The sequence below is a fragment of the Equus caballus genome, chromosome 17 (genome assembly GCF_041296265.1).
Source record: "Equus caballus isolate H_3958 breed thoroughbred chromosome 17, TB-T2T, whole genome shotgun sequence".
Classification (NCBI taxonomy): Eukaryota; Metazoa; Chordata; class Mammalia; order Perissodactyla; family Equidae; genus Equus; species Equus caballus.
The window spans coordinates 70,788,111-70,804,045 of NC_091700.1; the positions used below are offsets into that span (position 1 = coordinate 70,788,111).

The 15,935-nt window shown below is 38.8% G+C and overlaps 1 protein-coding gene across 39 annotated transcripts in view; it reads left to right on the forward strand.

The window, feature by feature from the left end:
- SCEL (sciellin) overlaps positions 1-15,935 on the forward strand; it is a 272,928-nt gene that overhangs the window by 206,970 nt on the left and 50,023 nt on the right. For all 39 annotated transcript variants that reach the window (XM_070240352.1, XM_070240356.1, XM_070240353.1 and 36 more), the window contains 3 exons: positions 11,307-11,387; positions 13,848-13,913; positions 15,639-15,698. In XM_070240352.1, the coding sequence (XP_070096453.1) occupies positions 11,307-11,387; positions 13,848-13,913; positions 15,639-15,698 (207 nt within the window). The remainder of the gene's footprint in view (positions 1-11,306; positions 11,388-13,847; positions 13,914-15,638; positions 15,699-15,935) is intronic.

Consider the following 15,935-nt stretch of genomic DNA (forward strand, 5'->3'; position numbering starts at 1 on the left):
ACAATTCCTATTAATTACTTATGTCGGGTAGTTAAGTTCTCTCCTTGCTGTGCCAAGATATCCTCAGAGAATCTCATCCTTACGACCAAACCTGATGATATATTCACTCTTTGGGAGGCACTCTATGCTACCTTTTAAAATAGAATTATTTTCTGATGTCACAATAATATAAACATCTAGTAATCCCCGCTTGAAAAACCAAAACTGTCATCAACCTCTCTGCCTACCTTATCCTCTTATTCAATCGGTCCTTGTAGCAAGTTTGAGGGATTGGGTGCTGATCAAGGAAAGAGGTCTGACCACAGAGTGCCAGTAGCACAAGCTTTATGTGGATGGTGCCTTGATAGGTTTGCCCAGAGAGGGGGTCACTCACAGCATGAGACCTTCCAAAGGCAACCGTACAGGGGCTACCCCCCAGAAGGAGAGGAGGGCAAGGGAACTCCTGAGGGAGGGAGGGAATAGAGAGGGGGCTTACATGTCTAGGTGAGGCCCCTCAGCAGCATGGTGGGCAATTCCTGGGTCAGAGAACTCCAAAGAGCAGCAGCAGCTTCAGGTCTTTCATAGCTCCAAAAGTTGGATAACATGGATGCACAAGTAACCAGAACACAAGATCTGCTGTGGGATCATGAGATAAGCATCACAATTTTGGGGGATCTCTGATGCAGTAGGGAGAACACCTAATGGGAGATTCAGGGAAAAGGTCCTGAAAGACGTGTTGGGGGTGTGGAGTAGAGGAATTACACAATGCTAGGTTTTCAAGCCCAGGGTGATTTGAAGCATAGTGATGTCACCAATCAAAGTAGGAAGAAATAGGAGCAGAATGGGGAGTATACAGTTGAGCTTATGAACCTGAGTATGCATTGATTTGAGCAGGTAGAGTCTGGGATACTGAAAGGATATATTTGTGGAGGTAATTGCCAAGCAATGAGAAATGGGGAAGGGGCTCGGATAAGAGAACCAGATTTGAGAATAAGCCCAGAGATTTTAAATGTGGTATCTTCAGAGTGAAGTTACCTATGGAGAAAATATTAAACGAGAAGAGAATCAAAGTTGAACATCAGGGGATGTGTGTCTACACATCAGGTGGTAAAGGAGGAACTAGAAAATGAGACCCTAATTAGTGTAATTACATGATAAAGATGAGGTGTAATGGGAGGTAGGTGGGGTGGAGACAGAGAGGGTAGATGCATCCTACCATCCCAAACCAGCCCATCCTTCAGTCTTATATATATTTTACTTCCTCCAAACAGCTTTCTCAGCCCAAGGGGTTGTTTTTGTCACCTGAACTCAGAAAGCTTATTGTCTGCAATCCTCACTTGACAATTAATTCTGCATTATCTTGAAACATTCTTACTTTTGGGGTATACTCATCAACTAGATGGCATCATTTCACAATGAATCTTTGAATCATCAATAAATTTATCCATACTAATTTGTCAATAAGTACATATTGATTGATTAATTTTAATATTTCTTAGTATCTACAAGATAGGAAATTTTCCTCAATCCATTATTTTATTTGTCACTTGTAGTTAGGCATTATTCTATGCGCTTATGTTTTGATGACTGTTTAAACATCTCCTGCTCTGTTTTCTTCCCCTCTGTCTGTCTCTGTCTTTCTCTCTTTCCAGAGCAATTGTTGAGCTCAGACTGTGTGCTAGGAAAGCACTTTGCTGGAAACCAGGAATACAGACATGTGTTAGACTCAGCCCCTATTCCAAGAAATGCAAAGTCTGTCAAGGAGTCAGTTTGAGCCAGGAATGCTAAACGTGAAGGCTGGCCCCAACTGGGAGCAGGTCCTTGGGGATATGATAAACACAAAGGTGGAGATGGCCACAAAATGAATGGAAGCATGGAGAGGGAAGCAATAGTAGTACAGAAGTACTGAGAAGTGCAGTAGGGTCAAAAGATGCTTGAGGTGAACTTTAAAGAATGAGCACGAGTAAGCCAGGTGCAGAGGTGAGGTGGGGATGGAGCCATTCCAAGGAGAAAGGAGAAGAGGAGTAAAGGTTTTAATGCCAGAGAGCATGCTGTATGGATGTGTGTGTTTGCACACAAACATGTGCGTGCATGTGTCTGTATGTGTACAGCTATGGGGTTTCTATCCAAGAGGCACTCTCTGCGTTCATCCTTTATTACTTATGTTCAGTGGTAGCAGAAAATCCAGTAATTACAAATTAGATGTCATATGGAAAAAATGTCTTTCAGTGTAAGACATTATGGGTATATATCCATTCACAATTTATGATAAGCTTAGATAATTTTTCAGAATATGATGTTTCTGTTTTAAGAGTAAATACTTTGCTGTTATGTAATTTGAGCTCTGACTATGTGCTAGAGATTATAAAATATTTTTTAAAAATACAAATGTCATCAATATAGAAAATTTTACTTCAGAGCCAGTGAGAGTTTTTCCTTTCCTACTTCTTTCATTTTAAGATTTATCAGAAAGCATGACGCAAAGCAATCTGTCAGCAATCACTGGTGTATGTCTTCATTCGTCAAGTTCTTAAACTTTTTCTCATCTTTGAGTCCTTCAAAAGAGTAATAACACTTACTAGTCTTGGGCCAATGGAATGGATGTTAGGTGCCATTCATGAGAAATGTTTAGTTGCATCATAGTGAAGTTTGAACAGCATTTCTAAGAAGTTGATAATGAAATTGCTTCTGATTTCAGAACCCACCATTAAACCTTGGTCTTCTGTTCATGGTAAATTCAAGTGCTTCTGACTATGTATTTAGGTGACTTAGAGATTCAGTAGTCCAGTGGCATGTAAAGCTCATTTAAGAAACCCACTGAAGCTGAATTAAGGTGGCTGCTTAACAGGCAATATTATGTTACCCATTATAGTGATTCAGGATCAACAATGAAGACACCACCAGTACCACAAACAACAAAGAAACAATGTCTTTTTTTCTGGAATCGTTTCCAAAGACAGAGAAGAAAATAATGTCTGATAAAATTAAAATAATGGGAACACACCTGGGGAATTACCATATACTTAAATGCTTGCTACGTACTTTCATAATTTGTCATCCATATTTGTTTCAACCTCTTCTCCTTCAGTGGTTTCCACTTCCAGTTAGCTGATTGGTAGAGTTGAAGGAGGAAAAAGAAATCCTGATTGAGAAGTCAGTTGCCATGGCAACCGTGCACTACTGTTATATTTTTCTTTCTGTGACTATAAATGGTAAAATGTAACCTTTCTAATTATGCTGCAACATTTTTAACTCTATTTGTACCAAACCTTCTAGAAAGTTTGCTGTCATGCTAAATTAAATCAATGTATTTCATTTTTATCTCGACAAAAATCTTCTTTATATTAACTAGAATCTGTTTTGTAAAAATTAAAATTCTAAGACTCTCAGTAAAATGTCAAAGTACAGTGATTTTCAAATCTTATCTGAATGCTTAGAATATCCATTCTAAACATTTAAAATAATTAAAATATTAACCTGAGTTAAGCTTTATTATTTTGAAACAGTCTTGTTTGAATAGATTGAGGAGAAAGCTATCTCAGCATATGGAAATGAAGCGCTTAACGTTTAGCAATGAGTTGCTTTTCCTCAGTCCTATGAGGACGAACATAGATAGTCTCTGATCTCCCAACACTAGTTTTAAGTAACTCATACATTCAAACAACAACCCCCCCCTAAAAAAAGTCCATGCTTCCCCCAATCCAGATTCCACGCCCCTCCCTCCTTTGAGCCCCTGTTGCTTCTGCCCCTGCCAGGGGAGCCCCTTGAGCAAGTACGACAATGCAGCAGAGCATCTCCAGGTCCAGAAGCAGGGGCGAGGAAGAAGCTGTGAGAATCAGGATGCCTGGGGGCAGGGGCTCTGCCAAAACATCACCCTCCAAGCTACAGCTCCCTGTGCCCCAACCATAAAGAGCAAACAATTTGATTTTTAAAAACATTTATTACACCCTTTAGTAGCATTGCCTAAAGGTCTATCAACTAGAGATTATAAATCTCACCTCAATTAAAAGCATGAAAACTCCGAGAGATTAAAGGGGCTGTCTCTGGCTACTCAAATCATAGTGTCAATTATGTAAATCAGGTTTCTTTCCTGCTAAAACTAGGTAGAATTGGAGCACACTCAGGGAATGGTGGTTTGGATTTTGTAGAGAGGAGATGGCTTTATAGCAAGAAGACTCTGGCAGGCAGGGAGGCCTGAGTGTGGTGTAGTGTGAGTGACAGGAGCATACTCTGACATAGGGACTGTGCTTGTAAGAGTCTGGGGGAAGGCAGTGAAAAACAGGAGGTGGGGGGTGCACAGACCACCATTTTACTTAGGACTGTTTTCATACTTGGGGACACTTTGTCCTCTGATCTTTCTTCTCCCTCTCTTAGATGTATACAGCATGTTATATAAGTGGAATCACAAAGTATATATAGTCTTTTGAATCTGGCTTCTTCCACTCAGCATAATGCATGTGAGATTCATCCACCGTGTTACAAGTATCAGTGGTTCATCCCTTTTCATTGCTGAGTAGTATTCCATTGTATGGAGGTACACCCTTCATTTATCCATTCACCAGTTGAAGGGCATTTGGCTTGCTTCCAAAGATGCTTTAAATGGTCACACACAAGTTTTTGTGTGAACATTTCATGTGAACATTTTTCTTCATGTTATCCTTTCTTTGAATAAATGCCTACGAGTGGGATTGCTAAGACATATGATAAGCAGATGTTTAACTTTATAAGAAACTGCCAAACAGTTTTTAAAGTGGCTGTACCATTTTGCATTCCCACCAGCAATGTGTGAGAAGTAAAAAAGTTGCTTCGTTTCCTTAACATCAGTTAGTATTGTCAGTTTTTTAAAAAAGCATTTTAGACATTCTAATAAGTATGTAGTGTGTCTCATTGTGGTTTTAATTTGCATTTCCTCAAAGACTGATGATGTTGAGCATTTTTTCATATGCTTATTTGTTATCTGTACATCTTCTTTGGTAAAATATCTGTTCAAATCATTTGCCTACTTTTTCAATTGGCGGTTTACTTATTGTTCAGTTTTGAGAGTGTTAAAAAGTACATTCTGCTTACAAGTCCTTTGTCAGATATGTAATTTGCAAATAGTTTTTTCTCAGTGTGTGACTTGTATTTTCATTTTCTTAACAATGTATTTTTCAGAGCAAAAGTTTTTTTAATTTAATGAAGTCCAGTTTATCAAGTTTTTAAAAAATGAATTGTGCTACACGTGTGATATCTAAGAACTCTTTGTCTAACCTATGGTCACAAAGATTTTTCTTCTATGTGTTCTTCTAAAAGTTTTATAGCTGTATCTTTTACATATAGGTCTATGATCCATCTTGAGTGGACTCCTTTTTAATGCTGAAAATTTCCAGTTTCACTTGATAATAATTGGACTATTCTTACTACATCTTTGTAAAAACATCTGAAAACCAAAAACTGCCACGAATTCAGCAATACTTAAAAATTTGTGTCTATTTGTGGCTATCGACCAGCTAAAGTTTATATATGTTCACGTGACCCAGGGCAAATTGCTCAACTTTTTTGAAACTCAGTGAAAAAAAATAATATACTTCCACAGGATAGATATATGGGGGAATAAAATAACGTATGTGAGAACTTGGCAAAGTTGGCATGTTACTGGAACTCAAAAATATAAGTTGCATCTCCTTTGCCATTGTTAGAATGAAAGTTCTATTTGTGGGATACAAAAGCTAGGCACAAGGGAAAGTAAAAACAAAACTCACAAATGTTAAGAGTCAATATTCTTGTTTCAACCTAGACCTGTGCTGCAGTAATAGAATGTTCTTCACAAAGTCAGTCTTGAGCAGAAGTCACAGAGCCAAGCATGTTACCCAAAAGAGTCATAATGGAAAGAAGTGATCTTTGCAGCAGCACATGAAAATGAAGTAATATATATAGCTTTACAGTGTTATTTCTGTTAGCTCTGGCCTTTGGGCTACTATCTACAAGTTTTCACATGTTTCTTCTGAAAGCTGCCTTTTTATCTTGCAAGTTATTCTTTTCAATTATAACCATTAATGTGGTGGCATCAATCTTGCAGAGGTCTTATGGGGTTGAAGGAAAGACAGGGTAGAGCCAGGGTCAACTTGTCCAAGCTTAAACATTACATCTTATCATAGCATTCAAACAGGTTCATTGCACATGAATGTCTCTTGTTTCCTTCTCTTCAAAACATTCCAGACCACAGCTTCCTGCTCTGCTCTTGCATTTTAATCCCCCCGCTTGGCATCATAGCAAGCTCCTGGCATGGCATGAATGACTTCTCTCATTGCCCTTGAGGGCTCGGATTCTGTCATCTGTGGCTGTCATTGCAGAGATGCAAATGAAAGCTCCTTTGAGGTGAATTGAAGTCAGTGTGGCCTCTCCTGGCCCCACCCAGCAGGGAGATAAATGCATCACCCTCAGAAAGAACTGTGCTCCTCTGCTTTTCTTGACCTTCACAACTGCACACCCACTTTCCTTTCCTGGCTGCTCCCCCCAAACTGTCTCCCCATTGTGTGCCCAGATCTACCTCTCTACCTGGCTCTGCCTCCCAGACACACCCAATCAATATCTACCCGCCTCTTTGAGGCCTTAGCCATTCTAAACTGGAAGAAATTTAGCTTTTCATCACGGTGATTCTGGCATAAGCAGAGTTGGGTACCATCTTATTTCTTCTTTTTGTAATCCTCCTTTCCATCTTGTTACATCTCTCCCGCCTGTTCTCAGATATCCAGTACCCTGTGCAGACTCATTATTACCTAGGACCAACTACCTTCTTACCCTTTTCCTCTACCCCTGAAAAAAAAGCATATCATCAGCTAATCCACACAGACATGCTCGAGATACATTATCACTTGAGTGTTATCACATTATCCTCCACACAGGGATATTTTTTGAAAAGAGAAGATGACGGTAATACAAATAAAATAACATCTAATTGTAAAACCTAACACTAAGCCAGAAGAAGGAGACTTTTTTCATGTAAATTGTTTTTTTCAGGCATATCATGTAACACAATAATTCATCTGAGCACCCGGTACTTATTAGGTGTTTAGTAGTGGAATCAACAATGGCCTTCTCCTATGGGACAGCTGAAGTTGAACAGATGTTAAAAGTTTCAGGCCCCTCTTCAGTATCCATTTCCCTCCTCACCAAATAGAAATTCAGTCAATCACTCCCTCTTTCAACACTTCCTTATTGGGCACCAGCATCATACACAATCCTAGCACTTAGGGTATAACTATCCTTTTATGAGCTTTCAGTCCAGTGTGGAGACAGAAAATTATGGGTAATCCAAAACAATGTGATACTTGCTGTATAGATTGTTTCCTACAGGGAGATATAGGGATGTCTCCAGCATAGCTTTGGATACCACTAGAGACAGTAATGGCTAATCCAAAGTCTAAAGGGTGAAGAGGAGGTGTCCAGGTGTAAGGGAGTAGGAGGCATGCCAGAGAGGGCAGAGAATATGGTGGTGGGGGCAGGTTAGGAAGTGCAACTTTGTTAGCTTCAGTACAGCTGCAGTATTGTGTTCGTGTCGGGTAAAAACAACAACAACCACAGCACTAGATATTTATTGAGCACTTACAAGGAGCCAGTCAGGGCTCTAATGCTTTGCATGCCCTTCTGCTGGCTGCACTGCCATCGTCAACACAAGACCCAGGAGACCCACCATGCTCTGTGCTCTACTGCTCTACTGCTCTACTGCCCATCATGAGGAGATTTCCTACCGCACTCTGCCGAGAAAGCTTCAGGACTAATTCCCTCATGTCCTCCATCCCTGTGGCCATGGATCCCCAATGGAACCCCAGTCAGGTCATTTCCTATTACCTGGAGCATCTCCGTAGAGTTCTGTGCATCACTGAACCTGACCCAACCTGATGGCATCCTAACCTCTCAAACCCTTGCACAGTGCCTCCCTGGATGTGTCGTCCATTACCATCAAAACTTGCTACCCTTCAGCCTCGCCTCTACATGATCTCTCACTTCTTTGTTGAGTTCTCCCAGAGGACACTGCTGCCACAGACTCCCTCTCAGTGAGGGCTGTTTTTCTCCTAACTCCACATATCACGGGGTCTGGAGGAAGTGGGGGAGGGCCCTGTTTGTTCTTCCTTGCCACTTCCTCTCAATTTTAATTCCTTCCCCCATTAAACTCCCCATCTTCTCTGAACCCATCCCATCATGAACATCTCTTCCTCACTGGAGTCATCTGAAGGTCTCTGAGTCACTCACTCTCACTCTTTGAAGACTTTGGCACCAGGCACATTGTCTCTCACAAACCCTCCTCCTGTCATAGAGCTTGGTGATTTCCAAATCTGTGTAGAGCATCCTTGCCTGCACTGGCCTCTCACTTCCTTGACATCCTCTCCAATGATCTTGTCCTTCACCCGACCTCAGCCATCCATAGATCTTGCCGTTGTAAGTAACCACACATGCTACAAAGTTTCAGTTGTGAAGCTTTCTTTCCCTGGCTTCCACTTTCAATCTGTCCAGCTCACTCCCTCCAGTCATCTGATTCCAGAAATTCTTCAGTCCAACACAACTACCAATACATTGATTCTACCACAGTCCCTCTCCCCTCGTATCTCACTTCCCTCCAAGTCCATCTCAGATTCCACCATCCCTCGTTGTAATCACTACCTTGCGTACCTCTTCCCCTCCCTTGCCATCTTTCTTTTTGTTGCACTCACTTGGCAGAATTATAAACTTAGTTAAATCCAACTCTGTCTATTCTGTTCCTGCCCATGAAGGAGCTGAATATGGTAAGAGAAAACAGTGCCAACTAGCCTGATTTTGATTCCGTGACCACTAACCTTAACCTAGTCATTGGTGTTGCCCAAGAATCCCTTGAAAGGCATCATAGCATGAGGAGGACTTATGGAACCAGATTTCGTAGTTCCGATTCCTCACTCTGCTCTTATCAGCTGTATGATCATGGCATATTTATTTTTACTTGCTGTGCCTCGGTCTTTTCATCTGTAAAAAAAATAAGAAGCATAATACTTATTTCTGGGATTGCAATGAAGATTAAATGACTTAATATATGTAAAGTGCTTAGAGAAGTTTCTGGCACATAATAATTCCATATAACGGTGTGTTATTTTTATTAGCATCATATTATATTTCCTGAATCCATTTACTCCTCTCCTAGAAACCATTTCACACATTCTCTCTCTCGCTTCTCTTCTCCCTCAACTCCTGTTCCCCGTCCTCACTTTGAATTAGTGATCTTGATTCCTATGTTACTGAGAAAATAGAAACAAGCAAAAGAGAACTTTTTCCATTCCAAATCAACTAACGTACCTCAGCTGTACCCATTTAGTCTCCTTCTCTCCTGCTACTATGGATGCGCTGTTTGTGTCTCCATCTAGGACCAACCACCCCACATGTGCCCTAGTTCCCATCAGTTCTCAAGGACATCTGTCTAACAATTTTCTACTCACTCTCCTGCACCATCAAATTTTGCCTCTTCACTGGATCATTCCTGTCATAATAACTATATTGTGTAGTAAGCTTTCTTGACCCACCAACCTTCAGATGGCTACTCATTTCTCTCCTCCCTCTTCACTGCAAAATTCCTCAAAAGAAGTATCGACATGAATGCCTCTACTTCCTGTTTTCTCTTGAATCTCCTCCTACAATGTTTTTCACCACTGCTCCATCAAAGCTGCTCTTACCAGGGTTACCAATGACCGCTATATTGCCCAAATCTTGCTAACTTCCCAATCCTTGTTTTATTGATCTGTCAGTAGCATTTGGCATGGCCAATTACTCCTTTCTTGAAAGACTTTCCTCATTTGGCTTCCAGGATACCACACCCTCATATTTCTCTTCTTTTCTCCTTGGCCACTTCTCCTCAGACTCTTCTGCTGTTTTCTAATCCTATTCTTAACATCAAAATATCTCAGGACCCAGGGTTCAACCACTGGCCCTCTTTTCATCTTTACTTACACTTACTCCCTTGGTGATCTCGTCCAGTTTCAGCTATTAAACACCATGTCTAAGTTGACAATATTTATGTTTGTATGCTCTTCCTCCAGTATCCTCACGGCTCATTTTATCACTTCCTTCAGGTCTTGGCTCAAATTTCACCTCACAGAGAGGCCTTCCCAGGCCATTTTATATAAAATAGTGTGCTTACCCTCATCACTCTATATCCTTTTACTCTGTTTTCTTAGCACTTTTCTCCATTTGTCATATGTTAATTTGTGTACTGAAAGCCTTTTGAGAACAGGGAAATTATCCGCATTGTAAAATGCCTTGTACATAGAAAGCTACCCAAAAACATTTGCTAAATAAAAGCATGACCTATTCAATTATACACCAATAAAAACAAATAAAAAAATAAAAATAAAGTACACAACGCTGGTCAAAGTAAATAAATAAATAAAAGCATGATCTCATTTAGTCCTGACAACACCCTGACAATCTTATTAGAAGGGTTATTACAGATGACAAAATGGAATCAGGTTAACCCAGTGCCACACAGCTGGCAATTCAGGCAGCCTGACTCCAGAGCCCATGTGCTCACCTTCCATGCTGCAGAAGCCACAGGGGTACACAGAGTCTAGGTCACATGGGTACTTTTACTAGGTATGGAATTTATCTTGAGGATAAAAGGGAGCACCTGGGGTGGTAATGGTGGTGGTGGGGGGGGGGTGGGTGGGCGGGCAGTGACATGCCCTCGGTGACTCCATCCAAAATATGCACATAATTGTCTGTCTTCAGTTCCTTGGTCATCCAGTCATGCCAGCTCAGAGGCTACCTTGGCGCTTCATTGGAAAGTTTAGGCTGGCAGTATATATATGCTTTGCTAGCCTCAAACTGGCCTGTGCTGACAATATTGAAGTCAGATTTAGTTAAGAACTTCAAATCAACTTTACCTGGAGGTCTGTGGAATTGAAACTCTTTCTTGCTGTTTCCGTAGCAGCCTGATAGTTGACATAATTCCTAAAGAAGCTTATATGTTAATGCCCAAGAACCACTTACTGTGCGCATGTGCTGCTGACCCAAAATGCCACTACTGGAGCGAGATAGTCTAGCAAAATATTAAGCTGTTTAAAGAACACGTTATGTTTCAAACTACAGTTGAAGGGAATAGGGTTTACGAAAATCTGATTAGATGAACTTTTAAAATATCTGCAATCTAAATATTTGACTTATTAAAGTTCAGTGCTCCATAGATTCTGACCTTTCATGTACTCCATGCATGGAGATTGTAAGATGGAGGAGATATTTCCACGTAGGCAATAAATGCATCAGGTTAATAGTTGCTAAAATTTACCATGCTCCCATGGTGAAATGAACTTCTGTTTTCTGCTTTAAAGGGAATCAGCTATTCACCCTCCAATACCTCCAAAGCCCAGTTCTCCAGTTTCATCTCCTAACCAGCTGAAAGGAGGTAATAGGTAAGACCTAGCACTCCAGAACTTTGTGTCAAAATGAAGAAGTTCAAGGGAAATGAAAGCAAATGATTTCTGAGCTGTTTTGTGCAAAGAATGGGTATGTTTTGTGTGCACATTCACTGAAGAGGCACTTGTAAACCTTTTCTAACTCTATTTGCCAATGCAAATGCGTATTTATGTTCGCCTTTGAACACTTATGGCCATTACACCTTCAAGATAGAAACTGAGCAACATTCATGTCCAGGAAGTGTTCATACTCGGGTTCCTCTAATTTATGTATTAGGAACCAATACGTAAGGAAACTCCCTCTCTGTATGTAAATATACCAATATATATGTATATATGTATTCGACATATATTGTATATAATATAAACCCTGTGTGTGTGTGTATAGTTTGCCATTAAGAGATACATTTTCTGATAAAATATGTTCTTGAAACTTTAGGTTACTGCTTGAACCGTCCCTCATGTTAGAAATACCTTTGGGTAGTTCTTGAGTCTTGTTTTAGCTACGGAGTTTGTAATTTATTTCAAAACTACCACAAATTTTGAAAAATGTTCTAATTAACTTGTATCTGGATCAAGAAAAAATGACAGACTTGCTTTTCCACTTTGAATCTCTGACACTCTATAATTAATCCTCAGAAACAAACTCAGAGACGTGAAAATCTTCCCATGCATTACTGTTAAACTGTTTAATAATCTTGAACCATTTTTCAAGACATGCATTGCACATTTCCATTATGATTGCGAGATTTAAAAAATGGTATCTCAATGAGGACTGAATACATTAGATCCACTTTATGGCCTAGCTTTGATTCTTTTGTATTTTCGTTTTTCATGCTGATTTTTTGACAAAATGTGAGGCAATTCTAGAATTATTCTTCAGTAAGAGGATAACTTCAGCTAGAATATGCCAGTTGGGTGGCAAGCCCGTGTAGCATTAGGTGTTCAGCCCATTGAGTTAAAAACTCAGGTCTGAATTCCTATTCAGTGAAACTTCACAGGATCTTGGAAATTTTGTCCTTAGGATGAGAGGTTAAATTTTTCTTAATGAGTCAAGAAAATACTTTTTCATTGAATTAATAAAAAATATGGACCAGATTTATAACTTTTTATTTGTACGATGGTTATAATTATAGTCTTAAGAATAACTTCTCAAGCTTTGTATTTTATTTTGCCTTTTACTCTTGTTGTATTACACAATTAAATCTTAATTTGAATAGGATTTTTTTTTTAGGGAGCTAAGATAAATTGGCTTTAGTACCACCTGAATTCTAACCTAAAATCAGCAGCTCTAAAGCAATGAGCTTGTGCAGTTTCGAAAGAGGCTAAATTTCATGGGAAATGGTCCAATCCATCTTTACTACTCTGATTTCTTTCTTCCACCAATGATCTTAAAAATAAAATTAGGACAACTTGCATGTTTTAAACCCTGATTACTTTAATCACAGCAAGATGATTTTAATGAAAGAATATGAAAGGGAAGTGTTTCCTATGTAATTAACACATGTCCTCAGGAGTACAAAAAAATAGTTGAATACAGCTTCTTGAGAAAAAGCAAGAATGTATAAAGTAGGTCAATAAGATACTTAGAAAAAGAGAAGAGAAAAGCCTTATATCATAAATTGTGACAGAAGCTAACATTGTAAAATTTAATACTGTCAACTCAATGTTTTCCTTCTCAAAGTGATGGGTGTACTAGAAATATGAAAATATTTCCCATCTTATCTGAGCAAATATACTTCTTGATAGTATTCAAATGGAATGGTTTTAAGAAAAAAATCGTTCCCCTGACATCTAATAATAAAAAATGATTCTTAGTATTTTAAAATACTATATCGTGATCTAATAGAGATAAGTATGAAGATGCTTTATTGATGATTGGAAACTAAAATAGAATAAACACGAACATATTTGGAATAGATATATCTAGATATATCCAGCAGTTAAAAATATATTAAAATATGGGCCAGCCCAGTGGAATAGTGTTTAAGTTTACGTGCTCCTCTTTGGTGGCCCGGGGTTCACAGGTTCGGATCCCAGGCATGGACCTCGCACTGCTCATCAGCCATGCTGTGGTGGCATCCCATATAAAGTAGAGGACGATGGGCACAGATGTTAGTTCAGTAACCATCTTCCTCAAGCAAAAAGAGGAGGATTGGCAGCAGATGTTAGCTCAGGACTAATCTTCCTTACTCACATACTATATGTATATAATATACATAAAATATATGTATATATATAAAAAGAGGCTAAATTGCAAAGTTGGTATATTGAACTCTAGAATTCCAAATAGAAGATAGTTGAGTTCTAGTGACCCGAAAGACCTAAGGTAAGTTTATCTCAAGTAGTGCTTATGAACTGATCTTTTTTGAACATGAATGTTTTCCTATAAATTTAAATTTAACAGAGAAGTGTTTTCTTTCCTAACAGATGTTATCTTTAACTTTAAAAATATAGGCAGATATGTCCACCTAAACCAGGTGTTTATATGGAAACCAACAGATCTGCTGAAAGAAATATAAGGTACAATGATCTATATCTATATAACTCTAGAAATGATAAAGTACCCTTTATTAGAACACTTAAAAATACAAAACAATAATAAAATAGATAAAATAAGTTTTCCAACTGACTTAAATATAGTGAATAATGAATATTTTTATATGTAGCTAAGAATTTTATTCCTTTTATTTCTGTTCTAAGCTTTACATTAAGAAGACTACCAAAATTGTCTGAACACGACAGCAGAATAAGATCAAACTCCTTAAGACAGGAAAATACCTCTTTATCCCCAGCACTTGTCCCAAGGTCTATGATCTAGTTGGTGTTGATGTATGCATAAATGAATAGGTGGAAATATAGTCATTTGATTGAACTTGTTCGAGAAAAGCTTTGCCTGGAATCGGCTATATGATAAGGTCACATCCAGCCCCAACAGCATTATCAGGAAGAGGCTTATAAGTTGTACTGATGCCTCTGGGTAAGGTTTCCCCATGACAGTCCTGATTTATGCCTGTTGTCTTGCACATCCCATCTAGTTTAGTATTTGCTTTAGATATATCTTGTTTTTATTTTGGGGGGAAAACACTATTTTTGAAATTAGTTTTTGAACAATGATATTTTATAGGTGTACCAATATGATAAACCAATTTTTTATTATGATAAAAAACACGTAACATTAAATTTGCCATCTTAACCATTATTATAAGCCGATTTTTCAGTCAAAACCATTTTTGACTGAAAACGTTTTTCAAAATTCAAAACTTACATATTTTTCATTCTTTTCTTCTCTCGTTTCCCTTGACTCTCTGAAGAGTCCCAGTTTGAAACAGATGTCACATGGATACCTTACCTTTGGGGAGAATCATGGTTCTCTTGTACCTGGTAACTTAAAGTGTGGCTCTATGTCAGCTTTCCCAAACTGTGTCCCATGTGGCACAAGATGTCAATGCATGTTCTGTGAAAGAAGGGCTAATGGCTCAACACATTAGGAAACACAATTAATGGAGTCCTCTGCCACAGAACTTCTCAGAACTTTCAGTGTGCTCATATATATTCTGAATCTCCAAAAGTCACTTACATTTTCTAAATTTTCTTGACTACAAAATTCTTCATGGAACCCTATTAACCTTCTATGAGACATTGTTTGTGAAACATAGGTCTTCATTACAGGGGCACCTATAAGGATTTTCACAATTACTCCTTTTCATGATCTAGGGAGACCAGGATGGAGTCAAGCCCTCTATGTGTCAGATGTTTCCACCTTTCCTATAGTTTAAAACTTACTGTCTTTCCCTTTGGAAGCCTAAGACAACAGATATTTTCACTTCAGGCGAGGGACTAATTAATCGTCTGGATATGTTGCTTAGTGCTTCTTGGCTCTGGTAGAAAAACTTCTGAACATACTTCCATGTGTACTTGTGCAGTTAACTATTTTCTTTTCTGTATCCTATTTTAAGTACAGAACCTGGGAGCAGCCAACACAATCTTTAGAAGAAACTGTAGTTATTTCAGTGAACACTAGATGGCAGAGCCAACGTCCAGGTGGAATAACTGTGTGTGTGTGTGTGTGTGTGTGTGTGTCTGTGCGTGTGCTGGTATGATAGAACTATTTTGTTATTCAGTTAAACCTAGTAATTCCTGAACAACGCATGGACTTTCACTTTCTTCACTGAAGACAGATGAGAAGTTTTAGCTACTTCAAAGATAGCTCTACTGTCACTGACTTGGATTTATTTTTCATTGAAGGAGTCAGGATTTTGAGAACACTGTCAAAGTGGCCACTTCACTTCAGAAAACTGACAAGGGGTAAGATCCCAAAGCTTTTGAGCTTGTTTTTTTCTTCTCTGTATATTTCAAAAATGCTTACCTAGTACTTTTAAAAGTTCCAGGTATGAGCTGTGTATTATATATAATTTAAGAAAGAATCAGTGTCTCTAGATATGTGTCCCTGAAAGTTGAGTGATCCTGACATTTATGGATACTCTCTTTCCTCTGCTTCCCCTTCTGGTGATTGTACTCATCCCAGTTGCCTCAGCTCTCTGT